General features: G+C 45.5%; 1 protein-coding gene and 1 long non-coding RNA gene across 7 annotated transcripts in view; one reads left to right on the top strand and one right to left on the bottom strand.

Annotated features, from left to right (window-relative positions):
• Positions 1-263: 263 nt before the first annotated feature.
• On the bottom strand, positions 264-6,626 carry SOCS2 (suppressor of cytokine signaling 2). Of its 5 annotated transcripts, none has more exons than XM_010383928.2 (3): positions 6,233-6,626; positions 3,409-3,760; positions 264-1,741 (listed from the first exon to the last, which is right to left on the bottom strand). In XM_010383928.2, exons 2-3 carry the CDS (start codon positions 3,545-3,547, stop codon positions 1,284-1,286), a joined length of 597 nt encoding a protein of 198 aa, XP_010382230.1. In that variant the 5' UTR covers positions 3,548-3,760; positions 6,233-6,626; the 3' UTR covers positions 264-1,283. The 5 variants fall into 5 exon arrangements, with proteins under 5 accessions (XP_010382230.1, XP_030795285.1, XP_010382231.1 ...); XM_030939425.1 differs by lacking the exon at positions 6,233-6,626 and adding an exon at positions 4,265-5,186; XM_010383929.2 differs by lacking the exon at positions 6,233-6,626 and adding an exon at positions 4,540-5,186.
• LOC104678595 overlaps positions 4,666-18,113 on the top strand; it is a 25,518-nt gene continuing 12,070 nt past the window's right edge. The window contains exons 1-3 of one of the 2 annotated variants that reach the window (XR_750210.2): positions 4,666-4,866; positions 9,290-9,381; positions 9,475-9,701. This is a non-coding gene — a long non-coding RNA (uncharacterized LOC104678595). The remainder of the gene's footprint in view (positions 4,867-9,289; positions 9,382-9,474; positions 9,702-18,113) is intronic. The other variant, XR_004059672.1, reaches the window with a different exon arrangement.

Genomic DNA, 18,113 nt, shown 5'->3' with positions numbered 1-18,113 from the left:
AAACCATGTTTTTGGAAACACAGAGGACATCAGTGTTATGCCTATTCAAACTGTAAAAGACCAGGCCACTTGGCAATTCCTGTAGTTTCTAAACCATGCTTTCTAAATTGCAAAGGGGGCAGGTACAGCCCATAACTTTACAGAAGGGCAAGTAATGTTCTACCTCTTGTTGAATATTTGGCTTATTTCACTTGACATAAGTTTTTATGGCAATCCTCTATTACCATGAAAGTGTACGTTCTCTAGTACTCAATAAGTGCAACTTGTAGAAATCAGGTTTTTTTTTATTTAATACATTCTAATCAAATAGTAACAGCAGTAAATAAACACTTTGAAAAACAGGCAGGTATCCCCCTGTATCTGGAAGAAAATTAAGTCAAAGTATTCTACACAGTAGAAGGGAGACAACGGTTTATGTCCATGGTTAGACAATTCAAGGACAACTTGGACATTTCTAAAGCCATTTCCAAAAAATCAATGGCAACAGGTTGGGACACAGCTATTTTAAAGGGTAAAATGCCTATACCTACATTGGTTTTTATTAACAGGGATTGAGTTGCACCTGTATAGCATGACATTCTTGTCTTTAGCCTTAAAGGAAAAGAGAAAGTCTTTTCCATTTGCACCAGTTTGAAATATTTCTGAAATAAGGCTCCCTTAAAATGGATTACTACAGTACTCATTCACATGAGAGTATATACATGTAGTAAAAAGACAAATACAGGACTTCATGGTCACTTTTTTTTGGTTGATTTGGTTAATTGCATAAAATGGGAAACTCACACACATAATCTGTTTAACAAAACTCCTAGGTACATCAGAATGCAAAATATAAAATGCCCAAAAGAGACTCTGATCAGCAGGCATATCAAATTGCAGTGAGGCCTGTGTCAGCTTGGTTCCTCCCACTTCTTCAGTATTCCTATGAGGAGTTCTTTCTCTCCTACTGGAGCCTGGACCTTTGACATAATGGAAAGGAACCTAGGAAGGCAAGCCATTCTGATAAAACGTGCCTTCAGCCTTTACATGCGACATTTTATTTTTAATCTAAAAGGATCAACTGGTCTTGGTCAGCCTTAAGAAGGGAAGCATCACTCAGGTAAAAGTACGTGGAGGAACTTTAAACACCTAGCTACCTCTTCAAGCATTTAAATTAGATTAGCTTCAGCTTTTCTTAGAAAGTATTCCATATAGTTATCCAGAGCACTCAAGTTTTGGTTCTCTTTTACATAGCTGCATTCGGAGATACTCTATGTGAGACATGTTTAAAAAAAGAGAAACATTTATACCTGGAATTTATATTCTTCCAAGTAATCTTTTAGTCTTGTTGGTAAAGGCAGTCCCCAGATGGCACCTGTACATTTGTTAATGGTGAGCCTACAGAGATGCTGCAGAGATGGTGCTGACGTGTAGAGCGGGTTGGTCAGATAAAGGTGAACGGTGCCGTTCCGGGGGGCTTCTGGCCCTGTCCGCTTATCCTTGCACATCTGAACATAGTAGTCGATCAGATGAACCACACTGTCAAATTGTTTAAGCTTGGATTTGACACATATGATAGAGTCCAATCTGAATTTTCCGTCTTGGTATTCGATTCGAAGATTAGTTGGTCCAGCTGACGTTTTAACAGATATTGTTAGTAGGTAGTCTGAATGCGAGCTATCTCTAATCAAGAAAGTTCCTTCTGGTGCCTCTTTTAATTTCTCTTTGGCTTCATTAACAGTCATACTTCCCCAGTACCATCCTGGGGTTTTTGTTCAAAAAGAAAAAGAAAAGAGGGTAAAACAGTTATTATAAGAATTTTTAGAACAGAGCAAGTAATTGGCAATAATTTTTTTAGCTCTAAAAAAAAAGGTGGTGTGTGAGTGAAAGTTTACCAGGGGCCACCACAAATACTTTCAGTAGAAATTTAATAAAAATTTGGGTACATTTTATGAACACAGTGAGCCAGTTTTCTTTCTTTTTTAAAAAATTAACTTTCTGAAGCTCTTCTTAAGATTTTCTTCAAATGAACCAAAAGAACATTTGCAGCATGACACACTGGCTGATGAAGCATGACACTTTGAACATTATTTAAGTAAAATAAAGATTTAAGTAAATTAGAAAAAAATCAGAAGTTAGAAATAAAAGCCATGCCCTTTAAAAAGTGGAAAACCCTACTCCTGTAATTGAACTACAGTAAAAACAAAAGCAACTTTTTTGGATGGTTGGTGTCCCCCCAACCACAAAAAAAAAAAAAAAAAAAAAAAAAAAAAAGGCTGCAAAGCCTGCTATGAACAGCCTGCTACGTAGAAAGCACTGCTATGTACTTGTTGTAAAAGCACAGCTCTAGTACAATAGCTTCTGTTCGCTGCTTTATGACTACCTTACCAGTCACTAAGAAATGGGAAGTCCCCAGTGATAATTACTATTTCAGGTTTACAATCTTCCCTAAACTCTTTTGAACTGTGCCCTAATCCAAATCCAATCACAACCATCGGCCTCCCCTGCATTCTCGATTTCATCTGCCTGCACCATCTCCCCGGCTCACCCTGCTTTCTAAGGAGGCTCAAAGACCGTCCATATTTAAGAAGTCTGAACATTTGTGCTCCCCCCAACCCCACAATTACCAGGATACTTGCAATCTGCCGGTGCCTCCCCTGGAGGGAAAGCCCATGGCCCACACGTAAAGACCGGAATCGCAAGCGAGAGAACTTTTCCCTCTCCCTCCCCTTGTTGCTACCAAAATTTTAACTGTGCCACAACTGTAAGCTTTTAGGATACGGATTTGGAAAGCCAGAATGATTTGCCAGATACTTTACTTTTTTTTTTCCTTTTTCAGATGCCTAGAGATAGCGTGCCGCACAAATTGCCTGACTGTACTTGAAAGCGTCAGTCTCCTGGGCGCGCCGACCCTGGAAGCCGCGCTCGGCGGGGGCTTCGCAGCCTACTCTCGACGCCCGGGCAGCCGCCCTCGCGGCAGTGTCAGTCCCTGAACTTGGCTGCCAGGATCCTGGGCTGCAGCCGCAGCTCCGCCCGGGAGCCAGATGCTGCTGGGCCTGCGGGGCCCGCAGCACCCACTTGCTGACTGCACCCCGCGCAAAGGGAGGCGCCCGACGCTTTCCCCGGCCGGGGTTCGAGCCGGAGCGCCCAACCCTGAGCAGCTGCGGAAAACAGTAAAGCTTCCAGCGTGCTAAGAAGCTACTTCCAAGAAGCCCTTCCCGCGCTCTGCCAGGCCTGAGTCTCTGGAGAACCACTTTCCTTACGCATTCCCAAGGACCCAGGACCCTGCGAGCGTGCTCTCCGCGGTCCCTTGGAAGCAAGAGACGTATTTCCATCTTATTCTTTGCTTCCCACCTCGGCCCCTCTTCCCAGCTGCGTCTTTGGGGAGGCGCCCCCTCCCGCACGCGTCGCGGCCGGCCGGCTCCCTACCTGTCTGACCCAGCTCCCGCAGGGCCTTCGCCAGACGCGCCGCCTCCGGGGATGGCTCCTCCGCCGACCCTGCGGTCCCCCACTGGCTCCGCGTCCCTTCTCCGCCATTCCCGGAGGGCTCGAGGCACCGCAGGGTCATGGGAGAAGGGTCACCGCGGCAAAGACAGGTGGCCGCCCGAGCTGGGGTCAGAGAAGGGATCGTGTCCTTCCTTGAAGTCAGTGCGAATCCCAAAACGAGTCCCTGCGGGGTGTCCGAAATGGTGGCAGAGAGGCAAAGGATGGGGCTTTTTCTCCCCACGTCTTGGAGGACGGATGACAAAGTCCCTCGCAGACGCGGTCACCCACTGATCGCCTACAAAGAGAAAGCGGGAGGTTGGGTCAGTCCAAACTGGACCCCTGCGGCTGGGGTGGGGGTGGGGAAATGGACGTGGAAAATCCCAGGGACTCCTCCGCCTCTACGTTCCTGCACCATTTAACCCCAAGCTTCCAGTTAGCGCCCTGGCCCAGCTCTAGAGAAAGAATAAAGAGAGCAGAGATCCAAGACACAAAGTTGGCTGAAGAGGTGGGGGGCGGAGGTCAGGATGAGGGTGAACAGGGTGTCTTCCCGCCCAGGGCCACTAGCTGAAATCAAAGACTGGAGACCTTGGAAGAGCAAATAGTCACCTGCAGATCCAGTGGGAATAGGCCCTTGTCAAGGACAAGTAGAAAAAAATTAAAAAGGAAAGAACAGGAGAGACTCCCCAAATTGGCATTCCGGTCTCACACCTGGGGCAGCCCGAGGGCCCCCCCCAGGAAGAAACACCCACACAAACTTGGTTCTCCACCCTAAAGCGCTGCGGGGCCCGGAGGCACCAACCCGGGGTGCGGTGGCGCGGCAGCTGCCGCATCCCCGCCCGGGAGGTTCCTCGCTCCCTTCCCCCCGCTTCCCCCCGGTGCCCGCTCTGGAGGGGTTGGGGGCGCTGCGGCGGTCGCTCCCGGACCAGGATGGCTGCGGTAGCTCTCGCCGCCGCGGGCGCTGTCGAGGAATCGGCCCCAGCGCGCAGCCTTCGCGGGGCTCCGAGCCGAGGCCGGGGCCGAGCGGGCGGTCGCGAGCGCTGCGGGAAGTGCAAACCTCCAACGCCGCGCTCTTACCTCGACCTCGGCTGCCGCCGCCTCCGCACCAGGCAGCCTCCTCAGCGGACATGGGGCGGGGTGGGGGGGAGCGGGTGGGGCCCAGGAGAGGAGGGGCATCTACCCTTGTTTCCCCCGTTAACGTTTAATTTGGGAACGAGATGCCCGGGGATGCGACCAGCCCAGCGCTCGGAGGCGGCGGCCGGAGTTCCGTGCGCAGAGGGCACACAAAAGCCTCGAGGATCATTGCCTCGACCCCCTCCCCCACCGCGCGGCGACGCCCCCTCCGGGCTGGGACACCCCACCCTCGGACTGCTGCCGGGTTTCCCTCCGGCTGCGACCCTGGAGGTGGGGAAGGAGAGAGGGAGGGAGGAAGGAGCGAGGGCAGGAGGCAGGCCGGTGGGGAGGAGCGGGAGATCAGGTTATTAGGAGGATTATTAATTTGGATGGCAGTTTAGGTTAAATAAAAAAAAAGAAACTCCAGACACTTCCCGACGCCAAGAAGGGGCCGGAGAAAGCAGGCAGCAACGCCAGGCCGCGGGGCAGAGCCGCAGCTCGGACTCTCTCTTCGCCGGTGCTCCGAGCGGCGGAAGCCCAGGCCGTCCGCCGCTCCCCGGCGCACGCTGCCGCGCCTCGCCGCCCTCCCCTGCAACTCTCCTTGGGGCGGAGCCTTCGGGCTTCTCCCCGCTACCGGTACCTGCCGCGGGCGCCCGAGCTGCGGGCACGGGGGATCCTGAGGCTGTGCGCCCGGGGCCCCGGCGCGCACTGTCCGCGGGCCACGCGGTGAGGGCGGCTGCGGGCCAGAGTGCTCATGCTTCAGGGGAAACCCAAGGCCCGCCAGCCGCGGCGGCGGCGACGAGACTTGGCAAGAGTTAAACGTCGGTCCCAGGAGCAGCGAGTGCGCGCGACTTTCCAGCCCGACGCGCCTCCCTTGCTCCCCGCCTCCCTCCCAGTAAGCGCTCAGCTCGCGCCCCGCCCGGCTGCTGCGGAGGCCGCTTTCCAGGAACTTTCCAGGAATCGGCCTCACGTGACCGCGGGCCCCGCTACCGCTTTAAAGAGGCTCGGTCGCAATACACAGGCTTCAGAGAAGACCGGGTGAGAGCGCTCGAGTGCAAGGCGGACGGTGTGCACGCCGGGGTCGGCCTGCCTCTGGCCCCACACCCCGGGGTGCTCGGACGCAAGCTGGAGATGTCCCCCGCCACCGGCCACAGCCAACCCCGTTTCGGCTGCCGGAGCCTGCCCCCTACCCGGGCCAGCTGAGCGCCCGGGTTCAGGGAAGGATGGCGGTCCTCGGCCCTGGGCCCGCCACGGGGGTGGGTTCCTCTAAACATCCCGGCGGCGCCCCCTCGACGCGACCCTCCTGGCCGCACTTTTGCGGGGGGTGGGCGTGCAGGAGCGACTGTGGGTCCTCGGAAAAGGGACTCTCCGGCTCTAAGACACATTGATGGCGTGGGGACGCCGTGCTCGGCCCGGTGCCCACGGCCGGGGACCGGAGGCGGTCCCCTTGAGCAGGTCCTGGAAGGCAGCGAGCGAGAGAGCAGCGCCTCCTTAAGCGGCGCCGGCCGTCCTTAGTCCCCTCCCCCTGGCGCTCCGGCTCCTTGTCACTAGCACCCACCCGACTCCTCCCTTCCTCCTCCCCTCTGCTCCAATGTCTCCGGCAGACCCGGCGGCCCGCCCGGCTCACCTGCGCCGGCTGCTAAGGGGGCGGCCTTACCTGCGCGCCCAGAAGGGGCTGGGTGACTGGCCTCGGTTCCCGCAGTCCAGCAGTCCGGAGAGTGCCTCTGCCATTCCCTGCAGGGCTGACGTCCCCGGGCCGGGAATTCGGAAGGATCCCGGCACCTCTACCTTACCTGGGATTCTCACCTCCAACCCCGTTGGAAGCCACCCCACCTTAGTGGAAACTCATCTCCTTGTCTGCGCACCCGCCCCCGAAATATGACCTACTTGAAATGTGACCTACTTTTTAAAAGAAACCCTTAACAATCACGGGAAAACCGGATCCAAAATTTCGATAAGCATTTTTCTTTGAAATACTATTCTATTGCATCACTGCTCAAAAGCTTGCAAGGTCAATGGCCACTTTTAGTTGAGGCCGTGGCTATGGGAAGTTGGGCGAGGAAGGGGGAGGGATGGGACGGAGGCGCGTCTTGCAAACCTTGCCTGGTGCCCCCCCTGCCGGCTCTGTGAGGAAACGTGAACCAGCTCCCAACCTTGGGGTCTGGAGCCGGGGACCAATGGTTTTCTCAATAATTTTCCTGCTTTTGAGTACATAACTCTATGCAGATGATAAGCAGATGAGTCGGGGAGGGGGCCATTTCCCAGCTAGCACAGAGCTTTGTTAACGCTGGAGCCTTGTGCCCGTAATCATGTTTCGTTTTTTAGAAAGAGCCTTTTATGGTGTGGGCGGAGCTAAATGAACCCTAGTTAAAATCCTCTACAAAGTAGTTGAATAATTTTGCACAAGGCACTTACCCTCTTTGGACCTCTGGCCCTTTTTATAACATGAAGGGCTAGATTCGGGTTCTGGGTGAAGGAGCGGGATAAAGGAACAAATCAGATTCCATGTGAAGCCTGTGTACAGTCTGAGGCCCCAAGCCTTTAAGAACCACTATGTCTACTAGGGTTAACTGCCCTCTAAATTATCCTAATATGGCTTCTTCTTCCTTGATTGAAAATCATAGAGGAAGGGTGTACCCACACTTTAGCTTAAATAAAAAGGTATTTATTCCTAAAATTGGCGGGGGCGGGGGAGGGGACGTGACCAAGTCTCTCTCTGTTGCCCAGGCTGGAGTGCAGGGGCGCGATCTCAGCTCACCGCAACCTCCGCCTCCCGGGTTCAAGCAATTCTCCTGCCCCAGCCTCCCGAGAAGCTGGGATTACAGGCGCCTGCCACCACGCCCGGCTAGTTTTTGTATTTTTAGTAGAGACGGGATTTCGCCCTTTGGTCAGACTGGCCTCGAACTCCTGGGTTCAACTGATCCTCCCGCTCGGCCTCTCAAAGTGCCAGGTTTACAGGCGTGGGCCACCGCTCCTGGCCCTAACATTTTTATAACGTAAATTTAATATCTACTTGGTTGTGGGTTGAAATGAATCTTCCAGCAACTCCTTTTTATGTGCTTTCCTGTTTCCTTGGCACATGCTGTTCCCTCTTCCTAGAATCCTCCAACCCCGGTGGCTGCATCACACTTGATTAAAAGAATAATGGCCGGGGGCAGTGACTCACGCCTGTAATCCCAGCACTTTGGGAGGCCGAGGCGGGTGGATCACTTGAGGTCAGGAGTTCGAGACCAGCCTGGTCAACATGGTGAAACCCTGTCTCTACTAAAAATACAAAAATTAACCGGGCATGGTGGCGCGTGCCTGTAATCCCAGCTACGCGGGAGACTGAGGCAGGAGAATCCCTTGAACCCGGGAGGTGGAGGTTGCAGTGAGCCGAGACCGTGCCACTGCACTCCAGCGTGTTTACCCCTCTGACCTCATTTCCTCCTGCTCTGTTCTTTGATCACTCTGTTCAAGTTACACTGGACTCCTTGCTAATTCTAGAACTCATTAGCCTTGCCCCTGCTTCAGGATCTTTGTACCAGGTCGGGTAGAGAGCTGTCTCCTCTACCTCTCATGCTCTTCTTTTAGATAGCTGCAAGGTTTGCTCCCTCACTTCCTCAAATCTTTATCTAATGCCACGTTCTTAGTGAGACCTTGCCTGTTGTCTCACTCAGAATTGACCCTCCCCCTGCACATTTCTCTCTCCTCCCTGCTCTAGTTTTTTCCTTAATCGCAATCACCAACTAACCTAGTTTATATCTTTTTTCTCCAACTTACTTTCTCCCCAACTCTGCTTCATAGATTTGTACTTGCGTTGTTCACAGCTGTACTTCAGCACCTTGAATATAATTCTTAGTATGTAGTAGGCATCCAATATAATCATTGAATGAATGGATGGATGGATGGATGGATGGATGGATGGATGGATGAATGCATTAGCACCATGGCTTTAAAGTTAAGCTGCCCAGGTATGAATCCTCACTCTGCCACCAGTTGCTACATATGTGATCTTTGGCAATTGATTTAGCCTCTTCTGGAGATGATCGTGGCGCCTACCTTACAGGGCTGTTGTGATGATTAATTGAGATAATCTATGAAAAGTGCTTTGGAACTTAGCAAATGATAACAATTAGCTGTTATTTCAACTATCATCCTGTTACTGTCAGTGAGTTTGGATTTTTCTCTCTATGGATAAGATTGTCTTACATTTACCTACGTAAAATCAATGGTCACCTCCACCCCCACCAAACCTCCCATCCTGTGGCTTCCAGAGAACTTCATGTAGTTGGTTCCCTGGAGCACCCTTTTGGCTTTAAAATTTACAGGTTTCCAAAGTTATTCTATTTGTCCCTAGATTTTCAGACCATATGTGTTCAGTGTGGCAGGTTCATGGCTGCAGTGATGAACGGTTATTCTCCATGAAGAGGGAAGGGAGAAGATTTTCACAAAGCTGGAGCATTTCCTCCGCTGCCTGCACTGAGGAGTTGCCAAGGCTTGAAAATCTCCTTAGTGTGCCAAACCAGGACTGGACGTTTCTGGTTTTGCAATGCAGACATTCTAATACTGGAACTGACAAATGCTCCACACTGAGCTACTGCCAAATTGCCAGGAGGGTTTTTCATTGTTTGTTTGGGGGATAGGGGAACAATAGGATGGCCTTTGAAGATTGTGTCTGACACACCTGTGGGCAGAAGGTAGGCTTTAAGTATCCACCATCTCTTCCTTTTAGAGTTTGTCATCTCCCTACCACCCTACCACACACAGCACCCTCAAGACTCCCTGTGATCCTGGGATGCACTCACTGAAGAGTGTGTGACCCGGGTGAGCCAATGGGAGTGCCTTGAGCTCTTGGACATAGAGGTTTGTCCAGTATCACAAGTCCAGTAGAACTAACCAGATTATTTTTCTTTTCAGGATTTGATGGAAATGCTGCAAGAGAAGTAGGCTCTCCCCTTCTGAAATGATGAGTGATAAAGACCATGCAGGTCAACTTTTCTACCACATGGAGGGAGCCTGTCAAAGAACAAAGGCAACAGAGAAAAGAGCAGAGCTGAGGTTGGGTGAGAGGGAGAAATTTCTGAGTGCTTGGATCCCACATGCCGGAAGCTGCACCACACTTGGGCTTCTCAATACAGGAACCAGTGAGCTTATTTTTTCCTGACCTGGTTGGATTTGGGCATTCTGAAGAGTTTGGGGGTTGGGTGTGGGGGTGTTTAGGGGAGACAGCAGAATGCAGAATGGAGAAGGGGAAGAAGAGAGCTGCCTTCCACTTTAATGAGCATATCCTACTTTTCCTCTGGTGCTTCTCAGCACTAAGTCCCTTTTACAATATACTGCTTGCTCCATTCCCATAACGGGAGGACACTCACTGGTAGACAAAGGGAGAGGGAGAGGAACAGAGCAGATGCCACTGGCATTAGTGCTCTGGGCCCAGGGTGGGGCAGGGAGCAGTGAGGCAGATGGCTTTCCCCTAGACTTCTGGGACCCAGGAACATGGTAAATGTCCATGCCCTCTGTCTTTCCGCCACAGAATGGAGGGGAGTCATATTCTAGGACAGTGGTTTTCAAACTTATTTAAGACACGAATCAATCTGAAATTCTGGTAGAACCTAGAGACCAGAGGTCACAAACCACCTGCCTATGGGGACCGTATTTGACTCACGTAGAGTGTTCTGGTTGGTATGCCAGGATTCTCTAAAGAAAATGTGAACTAAATTGAGATTTCATCCCCAAAGAGAACCAGATTTCTGCTTTCTCTTAACCAGCCATAAGGTCTGTCAATACTGGGTCCCATTTCCTCAAGACAGTGATCAACTGAAGCGGAGGAGTGATTGCCCGCCTTAGAAGGCATGTGCCCTCCCATTCGCCCAATCCTCACCAGCCCCAAAGTCTCCCCAACACTGAGCATTGTTTGCCTTTTGTCATCACCCTTGCATTACTGTTTTTCTTATAATGAAGAGATATTTATCTGGACCCAAGTCTCTACCAGAAGTGAGGAAATAAAAGATAGACCCAAAAGACTGAATATGTCAGAACAAAAGGGAGAAGGTATATTTCTCTGCAGAAGAAAATAATATTCCTCTGTGTTTAAGAGACTGAGTTCTCACACCTGATGTATTTCATTCTTCCATATTCCCACCTGGCTCTGCAGGCATTTATTGGCAGGCTACATCTAAGACTTTCTCTGCAGAAAAAATGTTCTAGATGCACAGATTTGGGGGCTTAATTGACAACCTGAAGCCTCACTCTAAATCTGCAGGGGTCTGTTGACCTCAGGTGAGAACACTTGTTCTAAGGGAGTGGAAGATCTTTATTAAGATACTCCTGAGAGATAAAAGTCTGCCTTCAGCATTGTATGGGACTCATTTATTTGTTTATTGTCTTTCTTGCCACTGTGATATAAGCAGAGACTTTGTTATATTCACCACCATATCTTCAGTGCCTACAACAGCTTCTGGCCCAATATAAAGTTACTGAATGAATGAATAAATGAATCTAATGCGTCTGTAAGTGAGGGAACCGAAACACTTTTACCACCTTCTTTCTGCCCTGGATCCACTTTTTTTATCTTCCCCTACTTGGATGTGCTTCCCCGCTTACACTTTGGCTTACCCTTCAGACTCTGGTCTTCTACCAAGAGGAGTTTGGCTTTCTTGAAGTTTCTGCTTAATCTCCATGAGCCTGGCCCCAAAACAATAGTACCTAGCAGACAGCATGAGAGAGATTCACCAAGTCAACAAACATGCATGAGTACTTACAAGGTTCCAGGCCTAGCAGAACCCACTAGGGGGACTCAGCCTTCCTCTCAAAGAGGTCTAGTTCTAGTAAGAGAGAAACCATCAACAGATAATTCTAACAAAGGATGAGAAGTCATGGGGGAGTGCACAGAATGGTTTTGCAAACAGCCAGAAGCACCACTGCAATCACCTTGGGATGTCCAGAAAGGCATCACAGTAGAGGGGACCTGGGTGGAGCCCCCTAAAATCTCTGGATTTTTGTTTTCCTATCCGTGTCATGAGAAATTTGGACTGGATGAGCTATTAAGTTTCCTTCTCATTTGAATCACCTCCAACCTCTTTTCCATGACCTTGCAAAGAGCAGTTGATGGTGTTATTAGACCTAAGCCTGGTCAGGCTCTAGGTATGTTTGACTTTCCAGAGAGGTTCACAAAGGTCAAGGCCTGGTGTGATGATGTGGTAAGCAGAGCAGGCAGAAGAAATACCTATCAGTAAAGAACAAACACCACTCCTGGCTTAGTCATGGAATTCTGAGAAGCAGCAGCACCCAGTGAAGCAACCTGCAGGCTGGCAATCACGGGTAATCACGAGTGAGGCTACCTTTAGCCAAGGCTTGCGGCAGAGCCACATGAGGGAGGCTCAGCAAACAGTAGCTGCTTCCTCAAACCACAGGACAACTTCTACATACATTCCACATGGGAAGGCCAGCTGATCACGCATATAGGCCTTTTCTGCTATCCTATCGCATTAAATTTACAATCATAATGATTCTGTCCCACCATAAAGGAACGTAATATAATATCAGTTTGCCTTTATCACTTTGCCTTTACTTATGGTTTTAATCTCTCTTCACCAACATATTATAGCATATGCCTGATTTTATTCTTGTAGAACACTTTGATGATGGTAGAAAAAAATACCTCAAATGTAAGTAAATTAAACCAAAGTACATTAGGTAGGTTATTCTGTACTTGTAAACAAATTGTCCTTAAGAAAACAGTATAGGGTTTAGTATAAATGAAAGTAACATTTTAAGTGAAAAAGTAGCTTGGCAAGTAAGTTGCTTTTAAAATAGGTGATTCAAATCACTGAGTACTATTCCAACAAATGTAACTATAATATTCTCAAATGTGATTCCCAATATTTAAACATAGGACAGGGATAAAGAATTGAGGAAAATTGTTTTTTTTTTTTTTCTGTTTTGTTATCAAAAACTCCCAATCAAAAAATCTGTTACATTTAAGTATGTGGCAACAATTCCAAAATAAATACTAAAGTCAAGTCTTGTTTCTTATAAAATGCGAAAAAATAAATAAATAAATAAGAGAGAGAGAAAGCATCATGCTGGTAAGTCCTGCCAATGTATCTGGCTTTTCTCTGGCTTTTCCAATGCTTGCAGGGAAGGAGTATTTTTTTCATTACAAGTTTCTCTGAACCAGTTACTCTTTTCTAAATTTTCTCCCGTTTTTAAAATCCATACTAATTAAAAGAGGCAAATTGGTCTGACAAAGCCATCAGGCAAATCCTTGTCTTTCTTATATTTTTAGCCCAAGGTCTACAATGCCTTCTACTTTGCCACAACCACAAAGTTCCCCCTGCCACATCTTCACTGACAACAGATTATACTGTGATCTATTGATTCCAGCCATTGAATGGATAAAAATGATAGCATAAGATGATATGAATAAATACATAGATGATCACTGTAGCAACTGGGAAGCCAGAAGATAGTTATATGCCGACATCCCACACAGAGACCGCCACAAAAGAAAACACAAACTAACAAAGCTTATTCAAGAAGAAGATTGCTGATGTACCTTCAGAATAAAAATAAATAAATAAACAATTAAAAAGTGGATAACTTTATAGCTCTATTTATATTAACGAAATAAACTCTCCAGGTTCAGAAGCCTTCATTGATGAATTATACCAAACATTTAATGGAAAAATAATATCCACCCTACATAAACTTTAAAAAAAAATAAATCAGAGGTGTGAGAACATTTAACAACTTGTATTAGGAGACCAACATTATGTAGTCTGTTATACCAAAGACAGGCAAGACAAAAGAGAAAAGTATAGGCCAACATCTCTCATTTGTAATTTTTTTTTTAATTTTAAGTTCTGGGGTACATGTGCAGGACGTGCAGGTTTGTTACGTAGGTAAATGTGTGCCGTGGTGGCTTGCTGCACCTATCAACCCATCACCTAGGTATTAAGCCCCGCATGCATTAGCTACTTTTCCTGATTCTCTCACTCCCACCACCACCATCACCCCTACAGGCCCCAGTGTGTATTTTTCCCCTCCCTGTGTTCATGTGGTCTCATTGTTCACCTCCCACTTATAAGTGAGAACATGTGGTGCTTGATTTTCTGTTCCTGCATTAGTTTGCTGAGGATAATGGTTTCCAGCTCCATCCATGTCCCTGCAAAAGTCATGATCTCTTTCCTGTCTATGTCTGCATAGTATTCCATGGTGCATATCTACCACATTTTGTTTATCCAGTCTGTGATTGATGGGCATTTGGGTTGGTTTCATGTCTTTGCTATTGTGAATAATGCTGCAGTGAACATATGCATGCATGTATCTTTATAATAGAATGATTTATATTCCTTTGGGACCCAGTAATGGGATTGCTGGGTCAAATGGTATTTCTGGTTCTATGTCTCTGAGGAATTGCCATACTGTCTTCCACAATGGTTGAACTAATTTACATTCCCACCAACAGTGTAAAAGCGTTCCTATTTCTCCACAGCCTCGCCAACATCTGTTGTTTCTTGACTTTTTAATAATCACCATTCTGACTGGCATGATATGGTATCTCATTGTGGTTTTGATTTGCATTTCTCTAATGATCAGTGATGTTAAGTTTTGTTCCATATGTTTGTTGGCTGCATAAATGTCTTCTTTTGAGAAGCATCTGTTCATGTCCTTTCCTCACTTTTTAATGGAGTTGTTTGTTTTTTTTTTTCTTGTAAATTTGTTTAAGTTCCTTGTAGATTCTGGATATTAGGACTTTGTCAGATGGATAGATTGCAAAAATTTTCTCCCATTCTGTAGGTTTTCTCTTCACTCTGATGATAGTTTCTTTTGCTGTGCAGAAACTCTTAAGTTTAATTAGATCCTGTTTGTCATTTTTTGCTTTTGTTGTAATTGCTTTTGATATTTTTGTCATAAAATCTTTGCCCATGCCTGTGTCCTGAATGGTATTGTCTAGATTTTCTTCTAGAGTTCTTATAGTTTTGAGTTTTACATTTTACATTTTACATTTAAGTCTTTAATTCATTTTGAGTTAATTTTGTATAAGGTGTAAGGAAGGGGTTCAGTTTCCATTTTCTGCATATGGCTAGCCAGTTCTCCCAGCATCATTTATTAAGTAGGGAGTCCTTTCCCCCATTGCTTGTTTTTGTCAGGTTTGGAGAAGATCAGGTGCTTGTAGATGTGCAGTCTTATTTCTGAGTTCTCTATTCCATTCCATAGGTCTATGTGTCTGTTTTTGTGCCAGTACCATGTTGTTTTGGTTACTGTAGCCTTGTAGTATAGTTTGAAGTTGGGTAGCATTATGCTTCCAGCTTTGCTCTTTTTGCTTAGGATTGTCTTGGCTACAGGGGCTCTTTTTTTGGTTCCATATGAATTTTAAAGTAGTTTTTTCTAACTCTGTGAAGAATGTCAATGGCAGTTTAATGGGAATAGCATTGAATCTATAAATTACTTTGGGCATTATGGCCATTTTCATGATATTGATTCTTCCTATCCATGAGTATGGAGTGTTTTTGCATTTGTTTGTGTCCTCTCTGATTTCCTCAAGCAGTGGTTTGTAGTTCTCCTTGAAGAGGTCCTTCACTTTGCTTGTTAGCTGTATTCTTAGGTATTTGAGTCTCTTTGTAGCAGTCATGAATGGGAGTTCATTCATGATTTGGCTCTCTGTTTGTCTATTTTTTGTGTCTAGGAATGCTAGTGATTTTTGCACATTAATTTTGTATCCTGAGACTGCTGAAGTTGCTTATTACCTTAAGAAGCTTTGGGGCTGAGATGATGGGGTTTTCTAGATATAGGATCATGTGATCTGCCAAAAGAGATAGTTTGACTTCCTCTCTTTCAATTTGAATACCTTTTATTTCTTTCTCTTGCTTGACTGCCTTGGCCAGAACTTCCGATGCTATGTTGAATAGGAATGGTGAGAGAGAGCATCTTTGTCTTGTGCAGGTTTTCAAGAGGAATGCTTCCAGCTTTTGTACATTCAGTATGATATTGGCTGTGAGTGTGTCATAAATGGCCCTTATTATTTTGAGGTATGTTCCATCAATACCTAGTTTATTGAGAGTTTTTAACATGAAGGATGTTGAATTTTATCAAAAGCCTTTTCTGTGTCTATTGAGATAATCATGTGGTTTTTGCCTTTAGTGCTCTTTATGTGATGAATTATGTTTATTGATTTGCATATGTTGAACCAGCCTTGCATCCTGGGATGAAGCCAACTTGATCGTGGTGGATAAGCTTTTTGATATGCTGCTGGATTTGGTTTGCCAGTATTTTATTGAGGATTTTTGCATCAGTGTTCATCAGGGATATTGGCTTGAAGTTTTCTTTATTTGTTGTATCTCTGCCAGGTTTTGGTATCAGAATGATGCTGGCCTCATAAAATGAGTTAAGGATTAGTCCCTCCTTTTCAATTGTTTGGAATAGTTTCAGAAGAAATGCTACCAGCTCCTCTTTGTACATCTGGTAGAATTCAGCTGTAAATCCATCTGGTCCTGGGCTTTTTTTGGTTGGTAGGTTATTTATTACTGCCTCAATTTCAGAACTTGTTAGTCTATTCATGTATTCAACTTCTTTCTGGTTAGTCTTGGGAGGGTGTATGTGTCCAGGAATTTATCTATTTCTTCTAGATTTTCTAGTTTATTTGCATAGAGGTGTTTATAGTATTCTCTGATGGTTGTTTGTATTTCTGTGAGGTCAGTGGTAATATCCCCTTTATCATTTTTTATTGTGTCTAATTGACTCCTCTCTCTTTTCTTCTTTATGGCTGGCAGTCTATCTAGTTTATTAATTTTTTCGAAAATGCAGCTCCTGGATTTGTTGAGTTATTGAAGGGTTTTTCGTGTCTCTGTCTCCTTCAGTTCTGCTCCAATCTTGGTTATTTCTTGTCTTCTGCTAGCTTTCGACTTTCTTTGCTCTTAGTTCTCTAGTTCTTTTAGTTGTGATGTTAGGATGTCAATTTCAGATCCGTGGGCATTTAGTGCTATGAATTTCCCTCTTAACACTGCTTTAGCTGCATCCCAGAGATTCTGGGGTGTATGTTGACTCTTTGTTCACATTGGTTTCAAATAACTTCTTGATTTCTGCCTTAATTTCACTATTTATCCAGGAGTCATTCAGGAGCAGGTTGTTCAATTTCCATATAGTTGTGTAGTTTTGAGTGGGTTTCTTAATCTTGAGTTCTCATTTGATTGCACTGTGGTCTGAGAGACTGTTTGTTATTATTTCAGTTCTTTTGCATTTGTTGAGAAGTGTTTTACTTCCAATTATGTGATCAGTTTTAGAGTAAGCACCATGTGGCACTGAGAAGAATATATATTTTTTGTTTTTTTGGGTGGAGAGTTCTGTAGATATCTATCAGGTCCACTTGGTACAGAGCTAAATTCAAGTCCTGAATATCTTTTTAAATTTTCCATCTTGATGACCTGTCTAATATTGACAGTGGGGTGTTAAAGTCTCCCACTATTATTGTGTGGGAGTCTAAGTCTCTTTGTAGGTCTCTAAGAACTTGTTTTATGAATCTGGTTGCTCCTGTATTGGGTGTATGTATATTTAGGATGCTTAGTTCTTCTTATTGAATTGAGCACTTTACCATTATGTAATGCCCTTCTTTGTGTTTTTTGATCTTTGTTGGTTTAAAGTCTGTTTTGTCAGAAACTAGGATTGCAACCCCTGCTTTTTCTGCTTTCCATTTGCTTGGTAAATTTTCCTCCATTCCTTTATTTTGAGCCTAAGTGTGTCTTTGCACATGAGATGGGTCTCTTGAATATAGCACACTGATGGGTCTTGACTCTTTATCCAGCTTGCCATTCTATATCTTTTAATTGGGACATTTAGCCAATTTACGTTTAAGGTTAATATTATTATGTGTGAATTTGATTCTGTCATCATGATGCTAGCGACAAATATCTCTCATGAACATAGTCACAAAAGATTAGCAAACTGAATCCAGAAATATTTAAAAAGGACATACTTGGGCATATTCTAGGAAGGCAAGGTTAGTTCAACATTCAAAGTCAATCAGTAAAACTCTTGATCTCAATGGACTAAAATAGTACAATTATATAATTGTCTCAATAGGTGCAAAAAAAAGTGTTTATAAAATTCAACATACATTCATTATAAAAAATTTCAGCAAACTGGGAATAGAAAGAAACTTCCTCAATCTGATAAATCTTATTTATAAATAACCTACAGTTAGCATCATTTTTAATGGTAAAAAATCAAATGCTTCCCCCTAAGGTTCTAGCCAGTGCTAGAAAAATAAAATATGTAAATTTAGTTAGGATTCAAGATACGAAGTCAATATAAAAAAATAGTTTTTCTATTTACTAGCAAGAAACAATTGGAAATGTAAAATGTTAAAAATACAATTTATAATAATTTTTAAAACATGAAATACTTAGTGATGTAAGACCTCTACATTGAAATAATGTTTTTAAATACTGAGAGAAACTATGGTAGAACAAATAAAGAGACAGAGTATGCTCATGGCTTGGAAGAGTCAATATTGCTAAAATGTCAGTTCTCCCCAAATTAGTCTGTAGATTCAACAT

The sequence above is a fragment of the Rhinopithecus roxellana genome, chromosome 10 (assembly GCF_007565055.1).
Source record: "Rhinopithecus roxellana isolate Shanxi Qingling chromosome 10, ASM756505v1, whole genome shotgun sequence".
NCBI lineage: Eukaryota > Metazoa > Chordata > Mammalia > Primates > Cercopithecidae > Rhinopithecus > Rhinopithecus roxellana.
This window is presented reverse-complemented; position numbering and strand designations above follow the sequence as displayed.